Raw genomic sequence first — 17,868 nt, 5'->3', positions numbered from 1 at the left:
GGTTCTAGATGTTGGTAGAATGTAACCCGCGCCGGTTCTAGAGGTTGGTAGAATGTAACCTGCGCCGGTTCTAGAGGTTGGTAGAATGTAACCCGCGCCGGTTCTAGAGGTTGGTAGAATGTAACCCACGGCTGGTTCTAGATGTTGGTAGAATGTAACCCACGCCGGTTCTAGATGTTGGTAGAATGTAACCCGCGCCGGTTCTAGATGTTGGTAGAATGTAACCCACGGCGGTTCTAGATGTTGGTAGAATGTAACCCACGGCTGGTTCTAGAGGTTGGTAGAATGTAACCCACGGCTGGTTCTAGAGGTTGGTAGAATGTAACCCACGGCTGGTTCTAGAGGTTGGTAGAATGTAACCCACGGCTGGTTCTAGATGTTGGTAGAATGTAACCCACGGCGGTTCTAGAGGTTGGTAGAATGTAACCCACGGCTGGTTCTAGATGTTGGTAGAATGTAACCCACGGATGGTTCTAGATGTTGGTAGAATGTAACCCGCGCCGGTTCTAGATGTTGGTAGAATGTAACCCACGCTGGTTCTAGATGTTGGTAGAATGTAACCCACGCCGGTTCTAGATGTTGGTAGAATGTAACCCACGCCGGTTCTAGATGTTGGTAGAATGTAACCCGCGCTGGTTCTAGATGTTGGTAGAATGTAACCCACGGCTGGTTCTAGAGGTTGGTAGAATGTAACCCACGTCTGGTTCTAGATGTTGGTAGAATGTAACCCGTGCCGGTTCTAGAGGTTGGTAGAATGTAACCCACGGCGGTTCTAGATGTTGGTAGAATGTAACCCGCGCCGGTTCTAGAGGTTGGTAGAATGTAACCCACGGCGGTTCTAGATGTTGGTAGAATGTAACCCGCGCCGGTTCTAGAGGTTGGTAGAATGTAACCCGCGCCAGTTCTAGAGGTTTGTAGAATGTAACCCGCGTTCTAGATGTTGGTAGAATGTGACCCATTCTAGATGTTGGTAGAATGTAACCCGCGCCGGTTCTAGATGTTGGTAGAATGTAACCCACGGCGGTTCTAGATGTTGGTAGAATGTGACCCACGGCTGGTTCTAGATGTTGGTAGAATGTAACCCGCGCCGGTTCTAGAGGTTGGTAGAATGTAACCCGCGCCGGTTCTAAAGGTTGGTAGAATGTAACCCTCGCCGGTTCTAGAGGTTGTTAGAATGTAACCCACGGCTGGTTCTAGAGGTTGGTAGAATGTAACCCACGGCCGGTTCTAGAGGTTGTCACTGTGACACGCGGTGACCAGTGATGGGGATCGTTAGACCCGATTGGAGCTGAAGTGACCGGAGCTGCCACCTTGGTATTCATTATAACTGGCTGAGAAGCTTTCTGACTAAAGCTGTACCTCCTCGTTATGAACGTAACCCTAACGTACTCCTCAGTCTTTTCCCAGAAGGCTCTCTGGCATGTCCTTCTGTAACACGAGTTGTCTCTCTCTCTCTCTCCGACACCTCTCCAGACATCACCCCTGTGCCCGTGGCTAACGGGGCGGCGGTGACAGAGGAAGGGCATCCTGCCGGTAAGCCTGGTCTGATCCCCATCGGCATGCCCAGCGCTGTGGTGCCCTGCAGAGAGGCCACGCAGAGAGCCCTGGTCAACGAAGGGCTGCGGGTGCCCAACGGACAGGTGTCCCCCGTCCAGGACAGCCCCTTCATCGGGTACATCATTGCCATGCACAGAAAGATGGTGGGTACCACAGAATATATAGATATTGTGTTTGTGTGTAGTTTTGGGACACATCATCAGGAGTCCATATTATTTGGACTCTCTTGAGTTGTGCATCGTTCTGTTGGTTAGTGATGAGAAAATAACCCCAACCGCAATATCGCCTGCTACACAAAAAAAAAAAAAAAAAAAAACGTTTCCTGTCACCCAAATGCACATGTACAATGAACTCTACTTACCTATAATATAATAATATATAATATATGCCATTTAGCAGATGCTTTTTATCCAAAGCGACATTGTGCATACATTCTACGTATGGGTGGTCCCGGGAATTGAACCCACTACCCTGGCGTTACAAGCGCCATGCTCTACCAACTGAGCTACAGAAGGACCACGAGACCTGAAGTAAAGTGAACTGTGCTCCTCGCTATAAAATAAACTTCTGAATCAGGCTTTTGCCCGAACCGCACCATGTCCCCGCTGTGTTGAACAGAGAGCTGTCGTTAGACCATGTACATCACGTGAGACTTTCTACCAGGATACCAGGAAATCTCTAACACCTGTTCAACTCCGCAGGGACATGGTGCGGTTCGGCCAAAAGCTGAATTCAGAAGTTTATTTTATAGCGAGGAACACATTTTAACTTTACGTCCGGTAAGTAGAGTTTCTAGAGATTATACAGTTGTGGCCAAAAGATTTGAGAATGACACAAATCTTAATTTTCACCAAGTCTGCTGCTTCAGTTTGTGTGATGGCAATTTGCATATACTCCAGAATGTTATGAAGAGTGATCAGATGAATTGCAATTAATTGCAAAGTCTCTCTTTGCCATGCAATTGAACTGAATCCCAAATAAACATTTCCACTGCATTTCAGCCCTGCCACAAAAGGACCAGCTGACATCATGTCAGTGATTCTCTCATTAACACAGGTGTGAGTGTTGACGAGGACAAGGCTGGAGATCACTCTGCCATGCTGATTGAGTTGGAATAACTGACTCAAAAGGAGGGTGGTGCTTGGAATCATTGTTCTTCCCCTGTCAACCATGGTTACCTGCAAGGAAACATGTGCCGTCATCATTGCTTTGCACAAAAAGGGCTTCACAGGCAAGGATATTGCTGCCAGTAAGATGGCACCTAAATCAACCATTTATTGGATCATCAAGAACTTCAAGGAGAGCGGTTCAATTGTTGTGAAGAAGGCTTCAGGGCACCCAAGAAAGTCCAGCAAGTGCCAGGACCGTCTCCAAATGTTGATTCAGCTGCAGGATCGGGGCACCACCAGTACAGAGCTTGCTCAGGAATGGCAGCAGGCAGGTGTGAGTGCATCTGCACGCACAGTGAGGCGAAGACTTTTGGAGGGCAGCAAAGAAGCCACTTCTCTCCAGGAAAAACATTAGGGACAATGGACTGCTGAGGACTGGGGTAAAGTCATTTTCTCTGATGAATCCCCTTTCCGATTGTTTGGGGCATCTGGAAAAAAGCTTGTCTGGAGAAGACAAGGTGAGCGCTACCATCAGTCCTGTGTCATGCCAACAGTAAAGCATCCTGAGACCATTCATGTGTGGGGTTGCTTCTCAGCCATATTTTAAGAACACAGCCATGAATAAAGAATGGTACCAACACATCCTTCGGCCAACCATCCAGGAACAGTTTGGTGACGAACTCCCAGCATGATGGAGCACTTGCCATAAGTCCCAAAACATTGAGAAAACTTGAGAACTTGTGGTCAATCCTCAAGAGGCGGGTGGACAAACAAAAACCCACAAATTCCGACAAACTACAAACATTGATTATGCAAGAATGGATTGCCCCAGGATGTGGCCCAGAAGTTAATTGTACTCTATAGTAGTACGAGTGCAGTTAAGAGTGTACTCTATAGTACTGCGAGTGTACTCTATAGTACTGCGAGTGTACTCTATAGTACTGCGAGTGTACTCTATAGTACTGCGAGTGTACTCTATAGTACTGCGAGTGTACTCTATAGTACTGCGAGTGTACTCTATAGTACTGCGTGTGTACTCTATAGTACTGCGTGTGTACTCTATAGTACTGCGTGTGTACTCTATAGTACTGCGTGTGTACTCTATAGTACTGCGTGTGTACTCTATAGTACTGCGTGTGTACTCTATAGTACTGCGAGTGCAGTTATGAGTCCTAGTGAGAAGTATATTTGCAATGAGGAAATACATTTAGCAACTTTGACATGACACGCTGTGTAAACTTGACCCTTGTTTTTTAAAGTGGTGAATACTGTTAGAGGTCTCTGTCCCCTGTCCCCTGTCCCCCCCGTCTCATGTTTGGTCCTTGAGGTCTTGTTTCTTTACTTTCCTGTATGTCTTCCTGTAGATCCGGACGGAGTTGTATTTCCTGTCCAGTCAGAAGAACCGTGCCAGTCTGTTTGGGATGCCCCTGATCGTTCCCTGTACGGTTCACACCAGTCAGAAGGACCTGTACGATGCTGTCTGGATACAGGTGGCCCGTCTGGCCAGCCCTCTACCCCCGCAGGAGGCCAGCAACCATGCTCAGGACTGGTCAGTACCCCCCCCACACACACACACACACAGGGCTAGTCTGCAAGTCTCCCCTTGATGTGATGGTTATCTTGATTGCCTGCTGGTTGTTAATAAGGTTGTGTGTGTGTGTGTGTGTGTGTGTGTGTGTGTGTGTGTGTGTGTGTGTGTGTGTGTGTGTGTGTGTGTGTGTGTGTGTGTGTGTGTGTGTGTGTGTGTGTGTGTGTGTGTGTGTGTGTGTGTGTGATGCCCCTACTACAGTGATGACAGTATGGGCTACCAGTACCCCTTCACACTGAGAGTGGTGGGGAAGGATGGCAGCTCGTGTGCCTGGTGTCCCTGGTACAGGTGAGGTGGCCTCCTCCATCATCAGCATCATCAAAACACACTTCACTTCTGTTACTAGATCTCATTTGGCTTCTGCTCAACAGTGTGTTACTGTGTGTGTTCAGGTTCTGTCGAGGCTGTGCGGTGGACTGTACAGAGGACAGGGCCTCGGTAGAAAACGCCTACATAGCTGTCGACTGGGACCCTACGGCCCTACACCTCCGTTACCAGACCTCACAGGAGAGGGTGAGTCATTAGATCAGATAGGAAAAGATGACATCCACACATCACATATTACGCAGACGTTATTGCTGGTGTAGCGAAATGCTTGTGTTCCTAACTCCAACAGTGCAATAATATCTAACAATACACACAACTAAACGTAAAATAATGGAATTATTAAATATATAAATATTAGGACGAGCAATATAGGAGTGACATTGACTAAATACAGTAGAATAGAATACAGTATATACATATGAGATGAGTAAAGCAGTATGTAAACATAAATCAAGTGACCAGTGTTCCATTATTATAGTGACCAGTGTTCCATAATTATAGTGACCAGTGTTCCATTATTATAGTGACCAGTGTTCCATTATTATAGTGACCAGTGTTCCATTATTATAGTGACCAGTGTTCCATAATTATAGTGACCAGTGTTCCATTATTATAGTGACCAGTGTTCCATTATTATAGTGACCAGTGTTCCATTATTATAGTGACCAGTGTTCCATTATTATAGTGACCAGTGTTCCATTATTATAGTGACCAGTGTTCCATTATTAAAGTGACCAGTGTTCCATTATTAAAGTGACCAGTGTTCCATTATTAAAGTGACCAGTGTTCCATTATTAAAGTGACCAGTGTTCCATTATTAAAGTGACCAGTGTTCCATTATTATAGTGACCAGTGTTCCATTATTATAGTGACCAGTGTTCCATTATTAAAGTGACCAGTGATCCATTATTAAAGTGACCAGTGATTCTATGTCTATAGGACATCAGCTTCTAAGGTGCAGGGTTGCGTAACCGGGTGGAAGCCGGCTAGTGATGGATATTTAACAGTCTGGTGGCACTGTGTTTTCCACGAAGCGGATGAAGAAGGTGTTTAGTTTGTCCGGAAGCAAGACGTCGGTGTCCGCGACGTGGCTGGTTTTCCCTTTGTAATCCATGATTGTCTGTAAGACCCTGCCACATACGTCTTGTCTGAACCGTTGAATTGCAACTCCATTTTGTTTCTGTATTGCTGTTTTGCCAGTTTCATTGCCTTACTGAGGGAATAACTACACTGTTTGTATTCAACCATATTCCCAGTCACCTTGCCGTGGTTAAATGCGGTGGTTCACGCTTTCAGTTTTACGCGAATGCTGCCATCTATCCACGGTTTCTGGTTTGGGTAGATTTTAATATACAGGTACAATATTTCCTTCAACACTTCCTGATTACCTCAGTCACCATATCTGTGTATTCGTCAATGTTATTCTCAGAGGCTAGCCGGAACGTATCCAAGTCTGCGTGATCAAAACAATATCTCCTCTCTCCTCTCTCCTCTCTCCTCTCTCCTCTCTCTCGTTTGTGTAGAGGTGCAATGTAATGAGGAGCAGGCCCCAGTCTGTCTATCTGTCCCGTCTAACCCTGTTCTCCGTCTCTCTCTCTCTCTCTCTAGATAGTAGAGGAGCACTGTAGTGTGCAGCAGAGTCGCAGGCCCCAGTCTGTCTATCTGTCCCGTCTAACCCTGTTCTCCGTCTCTCTCTCTCTCTAGATAGTAGAGGAGCACTGTAGTGTGCAGCAGAGTCGCAGGGCCCAGGCAGAGCCCATCAGTCTAGACAGTTGTCTGAAGGCCTTCACCAGTGAGGAGGAGCTGGGAGAGGATGAGCTCTACTACTGCTCCAAGTGCAAGACCCACCGCCTGGCCACCAAGAAACTGGACCTGTGGAGGCTGCCGCCTATACTGGTCAGAACACTGACACACACACTGTCTACTGTAGTTAGATGTAATGAGGCTACCGCCCATACTGGTTAGCACATTGACACACGGTGTAGACTAGCAAGACTAGTACCCACCATCGCTCCAGTACCCACCATCGCTGCAGTGCCCACCATCGCTGCAGTGCCCACCATCGCTGCAGTACCCACCATCGCTGCAGTGCCCACCATCGCTACAGTGCCCAGTGCCCACCATCGCTGCAGTGCCCACCATCGCTGCAGTGCCCACCATCGCTACAGTGCCCACCATCGCTACAGTGCCCACCATCGCTGCAGTACCCAATACCCACCATCGCTGCAGTGCCCACCATCGCTGCAGTACCCAACATCGCTACAGTACCGAACATCGCTACAGTGCCCACCATCGCTACAGTGCCCACCATCGCTACAGTGCCCACCATCGCTACAGTACCCACCATCGCTGCAGTGCCCACCATCGCTAGAGTGCCCACCATCGCTAGAGTACCCACCATCGCTAGAGTGCCCACCATCGCTAGAGTGCCCACCATCGCTAGAGTGCCCACCATCGCTAGAGTGCCCACCATCGCTAGAGTGCCCACCATCGCTAGAGTGCCCACCATCGCTAGAGTGCCCACCATCGCTAGAGTGCCCACCATCGCTACAGTGCCCACCATCGCTACAGTGCCCACCATCGCTACAGTGCCCACCATCGCTACAGTGCCCACCATCGCTACAGTACCCACCATCGCTAGAGTGCCCACCATCGCTAGAGTGCCCACCATCGCTAGAGTGCCCACCATCGCTAGAGTGCCCACCATCGCTACAGTGCCCACCATCGCTACAGTGCCCACCATCGCTGCAGTGCCCACCATCGCTACAGTGCCCACCGTAGCGATGGTGGGCACTTAGTTAGATGGTGGGCACCATCTAGCGATGGTGGGTACTGTACCCACCATGCAGCGATGGTGGGTACAGCCCCCACCATCGCTACAGTGCCCACCATCGCTACAGTGCCCCATCGTAGCGATGGTGGGCCACCATCGCGATGGTGGGCACTCTAGCGATGGTGGGTACTGCAGCGATGGTGGGTACAGTACCCACCATCGCTGCAGTACCCACCATCGCTGCAGTACCCACCATCGCTGCAGTACCCACCATCGCTACAGTACCCACCATCGCTACAGTACCCACCATCGCTACAGTACCCACCATCGCTACAGTACCCACCATCGCTGCAGTACCCACCATCGCTACAGTACCCACCATCGCTACAGTACCCACCATCACTACAGTACCCACCATCGCTACAGTACCCACCATCGCTGCAGTACCCACCATCGCTGCAGTACCCACCATCGCTGCAGTGCCCACCATCGCTACAGTACCCACCATCGCTACAGTACCCACCATCACTACAGTACCCACCATCGCTACAGTACCCACCATCGCTGCAGTACCCACCATCGCTGCAGTGCCCACCATCGCTACAGTACCCACCATCGCTGCAGTACCCACCATCGCTACAGTACCCACCATCGCTACAGTACCCACCATCGCTACAGTACCCACCATCGCTACAGTACCCACCATCGCTACAGTACCCACCATCGCTACAGTACCCACCATCGCTACAGTACCCACCATCGCTACAGTACCCACCATCGCTACAGTACCCACCATCGCTACAGTGCCCACCATCACTACAGTACCCACCATCGCTACAGTACCCACCATCGCTACAGTACCCACCATCGCTACAGTACCCACCATCGCTACAGTACCCACCATCGCTACAGTACCCACCATCGCTACAGTGCCCACCATCGCTACAGTGCCCACCATCGCTACAGTACCCACCATCGCTGCAGTACCCACCATCGCTACAGTACCCACCATCGCTGCAGTGCCCACCATCGCTGCAGTGCTCAGTACCCACCATCGCTATCGCTACAGTACCCACCATCGCTACAGTACCCACCATCGCTGCAGTGCTCAGTACCCACCATCGCTATCGCTACAGTACCCACCATCGCTACAGTACCCACCATCGCTACAGTACCCACCATCGCTATCGCTAGAGTGCCCACCATCGCTAGAGTGCCCACCATCGCTAGAGTGCCCACCATCGCTAGAGTGCCCACCATCGCTAGAGTGCCCACCATCGCTACAATGTAAACAGAAAGATGAACATCACTTTATTGGTCAATTGCACAGAAAGTCCAACTGAAATGTGACTTCCTCTTTTAAACCAACCCTTCCCAAAGACACACATACATTTAGAGGTTTTGGAGAGGTGGGGTTGGGCTGCCACACTGTGGAGCTGGTGCAGTGGTTGTGGGTTAAGTGCCTTGCTGAAGGGCACAATGGGCAGGCAATGGCTTCTAGGATTTGATATCAGAAACCCTCCGCTTACCAACTCACTTGCCGGGCAGATTTTTTTCCCGTTGGACTCTGGCTTCGAACTGGCAACCCCTCCGTCTGCTGGCTCACCTCTCTAACCGCTAGGGCTACCTGACGTCTCTGTACATGAATCTACATCCGAGTGTTTTTTTCAATACTTCACGTTGTTCTTTATTTGCAGATAGTACACCTGAAGAGGTTCCAGTTTGTGAATGGCCGCTGGATCAAGTCTCAGAAGATCGTCCAGTTTCCCAGAGAGAGTTTTGACCCTAGTGTTTACCTGGCTCCCCGGGAGGCGGGGCTTAACGGGCTACACGGTCTGCAGAGCCGCAGCGAGGGGGAGGAGCTACTGAGGATAAGAGGAGGAGAAACGGTCTCCATCTCCGCCCCTGCTGGGTTCCTCAACATCCTCAAAGGTCTGTCATCCTGTCTACGTCTCAAATAGCACCCTATTCCCTTTAGTGCATAGTCCCTATGGACCTTGGTCAAATGTAGAGCACTATATATAGGGAATAGGGCCCATAGGGCTCTGGTCTAAAGTAGTGCACTATATAGGGAATAGGGTTCTGGCCTAAAGTAGTGCACTATATAGGGAATAGGGTGCCATTTGAGGCACTCCTCTCTCAATGGAATCTTGCTGCTTTTTCGGTCATTCAAGTTGACTGTTGATTCCAAGTCCCTGATTTTAGCTTGATGGCAAGTCATCTGCAGTGGTTTTCTGTTGTTAAACAAACCAGTCCTTCAGAGTGAGATAATAAAACCAGAGAAAGCGTGTATTTATTTCTATTCATTAGGGTACAACACGATACACCGCATAGCCCCATATACCCAGGAAGGATTAGGTCGAGCTGTTTTACTGAGCCCCGCTCTCTCCCTCTCTCTTCATCTGTTTCCACAGCCTCTCCAGCGTCAGGCAGGAAGTCAGCCCCTCCCTCCTTCATCAGCCGTACCAGCAGCCCCTGCAGCAGCCCCAAGACAGGAGGAGGCAGTCCAGGGGGCGCGGGCCACAGACAGACCCACCTCAGGCTCCCCCAGCTGGCCAGCCGCCACCGCCTCTCCAACAGCAAGGAGAACCTGGAGGGTAGTACCAGGGAGAGGGGCAGCGGCCCTGACACAGAGCCCAGGGAGGGATCACCGCAGGCGGACACGGAGGGTGGGCTCGTGGGGGTGATGAGTGGAGGTTTTGGGGAGGTCGGGGTGAGAAGCGGGCCAGAGATGTCCACCACAGATGCGCCCAGCAGCCTCAGTAATGTTATCGTGATGAACGGGGACAGCGGTGGCCATAGCAACGAGGTACTAAGCACGGAGGCCAGTACGGAGCCCAGCACGGACCTAGAGACCACTGCAACAGCCCAGCTGCACCAAAGAGACAACAGCCTGGAGAACATCTACAACTTGTATGCAATTTCAGTGAGTACTTCCAAAACTGCTTGGAGTTTAGCCTCCTAACCTATGCTCGAAGATTGATTTAGTTTGATATGAATCAAATCAAAATCAAATCACATTGTATTGGTCACATACACATGGTGAGCAGATGTTATTGCGAGTGTAGCGAAATGCTTGTGCTTCTAGTTCCCGACAGTCCAGTAATATCTAACAATTCCACAACAACTACCTAGTTTGCCCCGGTGATGCTTTGTGCAGACCGCACCACCCTCTGGAGTGCCTTTGTGGTTGAGGGCGGTGCAGTTGCCGTACCAGGCGGTGATGCAGCCCGACAGGATGCTCTCAATTGTAAAATTTGTGAGGGTTTTAGGTGACAAGCCACATTTCTTCAGCCTTCAGTTGAAGAGGCGCTGTTGCGCATTCTTCACCACGCTGTCTGTGTGGGTGGACCATATCTGTTTGTCAGTGATGTGTACACCGAAGAACTTAAAACTTTACACCTTCGCTACTGCTGTCCCGTTGATGTGGATAGGGGGGTGCACCCTCTGCTGTTTCCTGAAGTCCACGATCATCTCCTTTTTGTTTTGTTGACGTTGAGTGAGAGGTTATTTTCCTGACACCACACTCCGAGGGCCCTCACCTCCTCCCTATCGGCTGTCTCGTCGTTGTTGGTAATCAAGCCCACTACTGTTGTCATCTGCGAACTTGATGATTGAATTGGAGGCGTGCATGGCCACGCAGTCATGGTTGAACAGGAGTACAGGAGGGGCTGAGCACGCACCCTTTGTGGAGCCCCTGTGTTGAGGATCAGCGAAGTGGAGATTTGAGATTTGTTGAAGGCACCTGGGAGAGGCCCGTCAGGAAGTCCAGGACCCAGTTGCACAGGGCAGGGTTCAGACCCAGGGCCTCAACCTTAATGATGAGCTTGAGGGTACTATGGTGTTGAATGCTGAGCTGTAGTCGATGAACAGCAATCTTACATAGGTATTCCTCTTGTCCAGATGGGATAGGGCAGTGTGTAGTGTGATGGCGATTGCTTCGCCTGTGGATCTATTGGGGCGGTGCGCAAATTGAAGTGGGTCTAGGTGTAAGGTAGAGGTGATATGATCCTTGACTAGTCTCTCAAAGCCACTTCATGAATACAGAAGTGAGCGCTACGGGCTATAGTCATTTAGTTCAGTTATCTCTGCCTTCTTGGGTTTTATTTTATTTTATTTCACCTTTATTTAACCAGGTAGGCTAGTTGAGAACAAGTTCTCATTTGCAACTGCGACCTGGCCAAGATAAAGCATAGCAGTGTGAACAGACAACACAGAGTTACACATGGAGTAAACAATTAGTCTATATACAGTCTATATACATTGTGCAAAAGGCATGAGGAGGTAGGCGAATAATTACAATATTGCAGATTAACACTGGAGTGATAAATGATCAGATGGTCATGTACAGGTAGAGATATTGGTGTGCAAAAGAGCAGAAAAGTAAATAAATATAAACAGTATAAAAACAGTATGGGGATGAGGTAGGTGAAAATGGGTGGGCTATTTACCAATAGACTATGTACAGCTGCAGCGATCGGTTAGCTGTTCAGATAGCAGATGTTTGAAGTTGGTGAGGGAGATAAAAGTCTCCAACTTCAGCGATTTTGGAATTCGTTCCAGTCACAGGCAGCAGAGAACTGGAACAATTTGGGTCCAGGGGCTGTCTCCCCTTTGAAGAGGGGGATGACTGCGGCAGCTTTCCAATCCTTGGGATCTCAGACGATATTTCCAATCCTTGAAGAGAGATTGAACAGGCTGGTAATAGGAGTTGCGACAATGGCGGCGGATAGTTTCAGAAATAGAGGGTCCAGATTGTCAAGCCCAGCTGATTTGTACGGGTCCAGGTTTTGCAGCTCTTTCAGAACATCTGCTATCTGGATTTGGGTAAAGGAGAACCTGGAGAGGCTTGGGCGAGTAGCTGCGGGGGGGGGCGGAGCTGTTGGCCGAGGTTGGAGTAGCCAGGCGGAAAGCATGGCTACTGGGTGGGTACAGGAACAACGGTGGCCGTCTTGAAGCATGTGGGGACAGCAGACTGGTACAGGGAGAGATTGAATATGTGGGAAAACACACCAGCCAGCTGGTCTGTGCATGCTCTGAGGACGCGGCTGGGGACGGCGTCTGGGACGGCAGCCCTGCGAGGGTTAAATCATTCTGGATTAGAAAGCCTCTGAACCAAATGGCACCCTATTCCCTACATAGTGCACCCTATTCCCTACATAGTGCACCCTATTCCCTACATAGCGCACCCTATTCCTACATAGCGCACCCTATTCCCTACATAGTGCACCCTATTCCCTACATAGTGCACCCTATTCCCTACATAGTGCACCCTATTCCCTACATAGTGCACCCTATTCCCTATATAGTGCACCCTATTCCCTATATAGTGCACCCTATTCCCCTATATAGTGCACCCTATTCCCTATATAGTGCACCCTATTCCCTATATAGTGCACCCTATTCCCTGTATAGTGCACCCTATTCCCTATATATAGTGCACCCTATTCCCTATATAGTGCACCCTATTCCCTATATAGTGCACCCTATTCCCTATATAGTGCACCCTATTCCCTATATAGTGCACCCTATTCCCTACATAGTGCACCCTATTCCCTACATAGTGCACCCTATTCCCTACATAGTGCACTATGTGCCATTCAGTTATCATAGGAGGTAATAGGAGGTTCTCTCTCTGTCTCCACAGTGCCATTCAGGTATCATGGTAATAGGAGGTTCTCTCTCTGTCTCCACAGTGCCATTCAGGTATCATGGGAGGTAATAGGAGGTTCTCTCTGTCTCCACAGTGCCATTCAGTTATCATGGGAGGTAATAGGAGGTTCTCTCTGTCTCCACAGTGCCATTCAGGTATCATGGTAATAGGAGGTTCTCTCTCTGTCTCCACAGTGCCATTCAGGTATCATGGGAGGAGGACACTATGTGACCTATGCCAAAAACCCCAACAACAAATGGTACTGTTACAACGACAGCAGCTGTAAGGTAAGAACACACACACACACACACACACCCCTCGACTAATAGACAATTAATCTAGCAAACCAGTTAGTAACTTTTGAAGCCAAACGAGCCATTTTTAAAGCGCGTGCTTGTTTGCCGTGTCCTCCCTAGGAAGTGCACTCGGAGGAGATGGACACGGACTCCGCCTACATCCTGTTCTATGAGCAGCAGGCGGTGGACTTCTCTCAGTTCCTGCCAAAGACTGACGGCAAGAAGATGGCCGACACCACTAGCATGGACGAGGACTTTGAGTCTGACTACAAAAAGTACTGTGTCCTTCAGTGATTTCACGATCACACAGTCTTCCACCGACCTAGCGGTCAACCGTCAACCGTCAGCATTATGCCTGGAACTCCTGGACAGACGGAAAGGACACAGTGCTTCTTCAGCCGGTCTCAGCTGGGCTCCCAGGAAGCACAAAATGGTGTCTTTTGGCCGAGTCATCACAAACTGAACCACTTGATTGCCGGAGCGGTTGTCATGGTTTCGGATACCGCAAGATACCCCCTTGTTGTTCTGTCAAGAGAACAACATTGAAGACCCATTTTTTTTTTTTAAAGCACTAAGCTGTTGCACATTGAGCCTGAGGAAACTCTCGTGTGTGTGTGTGTGTGTGTGTGTGTGTGTGTGTGTGTGTGTGTGTGTGTGTGTGTGTGTGTGTGTGTGTGTGTGTGTGTGTGTGTGTGTGTGTGTGTGTGTGTGTGTGTGTGTTATATTGTCAGCACATGAGCTGATATTGCTTCCTTGTTGCGCATATTTGTCCCCTGCAGCCATCAAAACGTGTCCACATACCTACATAATGTCTGTCTCTATAACTCACTATAGTGAAACGGTAGAGATTATACTAATATTATTTTAGCGATTTAAAAAGGGGTTCTCCAAAGGTTTTAATTTTCCTTCTTCAGTAATGATACTGTCATTTAAAAAAAGAAACCTCCTAATTCTACCTCACTGCATTTCATTGGCCAATTGGAACGGCCAAATATTTTTGACAGTATTAAAACCTCACCCACTTCCTCCTTTTGATGACCGCACACACACACACACACACACACACTTTGAAAAATAATCATCTCCCTTTATGAAGAAAGATTCCACCAAATTGTGGGGGTTGACCTTAATTTGACCCCTTGCCAAGCAACTTCCTAAAACAAAAAAGTGCAATTGCTGATCAATGTACTCACGACATCGAATGACTTTAGGGGCGTTCACTGTAGTCATTTTAACTCACAAGCTTGAGTTTAAATCTTGGTTATGTTATGGACATAGAGGATGTTTCAAAGATAATATATATATATACATATATTTATTAATTAATATATACATATATTTGATTTGTTTTTTCTCTTTCTCCAATTATTTTCTAGAGTTATTTTTATCATTGCAATTATTTGTATGTACATTTTTGTTAATATAAGGGTTGTTCTCATCTCTGGTGTTTATCTACAGTGCGTTGTAGGGAGCCACTCTGAGACTGTAAATGAATAGGGCCACATGACACCCTATTCCCTAGTGCACTACTTTTGACTAGGGCCCAGAGGGTTCTGGTCAGAAATAGTGCACTACTGAAGAATACCTTCACAAAGTATTCATACCCCTTTGACTTATTCCACATGTTGTTGTTACAGCCTTTGTTTCTCCTTCTCACCCATCTTATTGAAAATTAAATACAGAAATATCTCATTTACACAAGTATTCACACCCCTGAGTCAATACGTATTAGAATCACCTTTGGCAGCGGTTACAGTTGAGTCTTTCTGGGTAAGTCTCGTGTCAAACTCATTCCACGGAGGGCCGAGTGCCTTGCGGGTTTTTGCTCCTCTTCTGTACTTAATTGATGAATTAAGGTCACTAATTAGTAAATAACTCCCCTCACCTGGTTGTCTAGGTTTTAATTGAAAGGAAAAACCTAAAACACAAAGACATTCGACTCTCCGTTGAATGAGTTCCACACGCCTGCTCTAAAAGCTTTGCACACCTGGATTGTACAATATTCTTTAAAATGTCTTCTAGCTCTGTCAAGATGGTTGTTGAACATCGCTAGACAGCCATTTTCAAGTCTTGCCATAGATTTTCAAGACGATTGTCAAGTCAAAACGACTTAGTCCAGTCAGGAACATTCAATGTCATCTTGGTAAGCAACTCCAGTGTATTTTTGTTTTAGGTTATTGTCCTGCTGAAATGTGAATTCATCTCACTGGAAAGCAGACTGAACCAGGTTTTCCTCTAGGATTTAGCCTGTGCTTAGCTCTGTTCTATTTATTTTTATCCTAAAAAAAACTCCTTGGTCCTTGCCGATGACAAGCATACCCATAACATGATGCAGCCACCACCATGCTTGAAAATATAAAGAGTGGTACTCAGGGATGTGTTGGATTTGCCCCAAACATAACGCTTTGTATTCAGGACATAAATTGCCACATTTTTTGCAGTTTTACTTAAGTACCTTATTGCAAACAGGATGCATGTTTTGGAATATTTATATTCTGTACAGGCTTCCTTCTTTTCACTCTGTCAATTAGGTTAGTATTGTGTTGTTGATCCATCCTCAGTTCTCTCCTATCAGAGCCATTAAACTCTGTAACCATTTTAAAGTCACCATTGTCCTCATGGTGAAATCCCTGAGTGGTTTCCCTCCTCTCCGTCAACTGAGTTAGGAGGGACGCCTGTATCTTTGTAGTGACTGGGTGTATTGATACATCCAGAGTGTAATTAATAACTTCACCGTGTTCAAAGGAATATTCAGCGTCTGCTTTTTACCCATCTACCAATCAATCCTTCTTTACGAGGCATTGGAAAAACCTCCCTGGTCTTTGTGGTTGAATCTATATTTGAAATTCACTGTTCAACTGAGGGACCTTACAGATAATTGTATGTGTGGGGTACAGAGATGAGGTAGTCATTAAAAAAAATGATTATTTTACATGTTAAGCACATGTTTACTCCTGAACTTATTCAGGCTTGGCCATAACAAAGGGATTGAATACTTATTGACCTCAAGACATTTCAGCTTTTCATTTTTAATTAATTGGTAACAATTCATTCATGATTTCATCTTTTGCTATTATGGGGTGTCGTGTGTCGGCCAGTGACAAACAATATACATTTTAAAATCCAAAACAAAAGATGGAAAAAGTCAAGGGGTGTGAATACTTTTCTCGAAAAACTCTTTATTCAAGGAATAGGGTGTCATTTCTGATGCCATGCGATTGTTGAGCGAAGTGTCCTCACCACTCTGTTCTCTAAACAATCCTATGTTTTTACCGTTACCATCAGCTGCTAGGTAATAATGACATGTGGGGTAAAAACACTACTCAAAACGATGCGTTGTCATACGGTTCTTCCTCGCGTTGTCATAACAACGACATAACAATGTCGTAACCCACATTTCACGTCAGTTTATGGTTTTCAGTAGCAGCTCGTGTCGAGCGACCATCTTTTCAGATCGTCACTGCGAACAGATGTCTTTCTTACCTGGAGAACAATAGGATGTTTTGACGGTTCTGATTTTATTTATGATTTTAGTTGTAAAAAAAAAGGTCTCTCTTTTATAAGTGAAGTTTTCTTCCAGCTTCCACAATCATTCAAGAGATTTAAATCACCAAACTCAAACCAAACTGCTCTATTTGTGGTGGGGGGGGGGCTGATCGTCATTGATTCACTGGATGCAGTGTTTGTCATTGTTAATAAATGAAACATTATTTTTCATTGTCAAACAATATTTGTGAGACTAATGCAAAAATTGCATTACTGAACGTTATTTTTGTATTTTCTTTTGTTTATATTTCTCCCCCCCCCCACCCTTGTAAGAAGATGTCTAACTTTTGAATATTGTAGAGCGAGAGAGAGAGAGAATGTTGTCCCAACTTTTTAAAATACATTACTTCACTCAAAGGGAACCGTTTTGTGGAGATCAGAACAGGCCCACGTTTCAATGTTTATACTAGCATAGCACTTGCTCATTACCTTGCTTCATACTAAGTTAGTGTTAGTGTGGATATCTGAACTGCTTCATACTAAGTTAGTGTTAGTGTGGATATCTGAACTGCTTCATACTAAGTTAGTGTTAGTGTGGATATCTGAACTGCTTCATACTAAGTTAGTGTGGATATCTGAACTGCTTCATACTAAGTTGGTGTTAGTGTGGATATCTGAACTGCTTCATACTAAGTTAGTGTTAGTGTGGATATCTGAACTGCTTCATACTAAGTTAGTGTGGATATCTGAACTGCTTCATACTAAGTTAGTGTTAGTGTGGATATCTGAACTGCTTCATACTAAGTTAGTGTTAGTGTGGATATCTGAACTGCTTCATACTAAGTTAGTGTTAGTGTGGATATCTGAACTGCTTCATACTAAGTTAGTGTTAGTGTGGATATCTGAACTGCTTCATACTAAGTTAGTGTTAGTGTGGATATCTGAACTGCTTCATACTAAGTTAGTGTGGATATCTGAACTGCTTCATACTAAGTTGGTGTTAGTGTGGATATCTGAACTGCTTCATACTAAGTTAGAGTTAGTGTGGATATCTGAACTGCTTCATACTAAGTTAGTGT

At 46.9% G+C, this 17,868-nt stretch overlaps 1 protein-coding gene across 1 annotated transcript in view; it reads left to right on the top strand.

Moving 5' to 3' along the window:
• Positions 1 to 16,727, top strand: part of LOC118380406 (ubiquitin carboxyl-terminal hydrolase 32-like) — a 175,935-nt gene extending 159,208 nt beyond the window's left edge. Inside the window, exons 26-34 of the mRNA XM_052469303.1 lie at positions 1,474 to 1,700; positions 4,031 to 4,215; positions 4,456 to 4,542; positions 4,647 to 4,767; positions 6,286 to 6,477; positions 9,052 to 9,286; positions 9,769 to 10,280; positions 13,202 to 13,294; positions 13,424 to 16,727. Of these exons, the coding sequence (XP_052325263.1) occupies positions 1,474 to 1,700; positions 4,031 to 4,215; positions 4,456 to 4,542; positions 4,647 to 4,767; positions 6,286 to 6,477; positions 9,052 to 9,286; positions 9,769 to 10,280; positions 13,202 to 13,294; positions 13,424 to 13,597 (1,826 nt within the window). The 3' untranslated portion in view covers positions 13,598 to 16,727. The remainder of the gene's footprint in view (positions 1 to 1,473; positions 1,701 to 4,030; positions 4,216 to 4,455; positions 4,543 to 4,646; positions 4,768 to 6,285; positions 6,478 to 9,051; positions 9,287 to 9,768; positions 10,281 to 13,201; positions 13,295 to 13,423) is intronic.
• The last annotated feature ends 1,141 nt before the right edge of the window (positions 16,728 to 17,868 follow it).

Source organism: Oncorhynchus keta, chromosome 1, assembly GCF_023373465.1.
Source record: "Oncorhynchus keta strain PuntledgeMale-10-30-2019 chromosome 1, Oket_V2, whole genome shotgun sequence".
Lineage (NCBI taxonomy): Eukaryota > Metazoa > Chordata > Actinopteri > Salmoniformes > Salmonidae > Oncorhynchus > Oncorhynchus keta.
The sequence above is the reverse complement of the archived record's forward strand: the minus strand, read 5'-3'. Positions and strand labels throughout refer to the sequence as shown.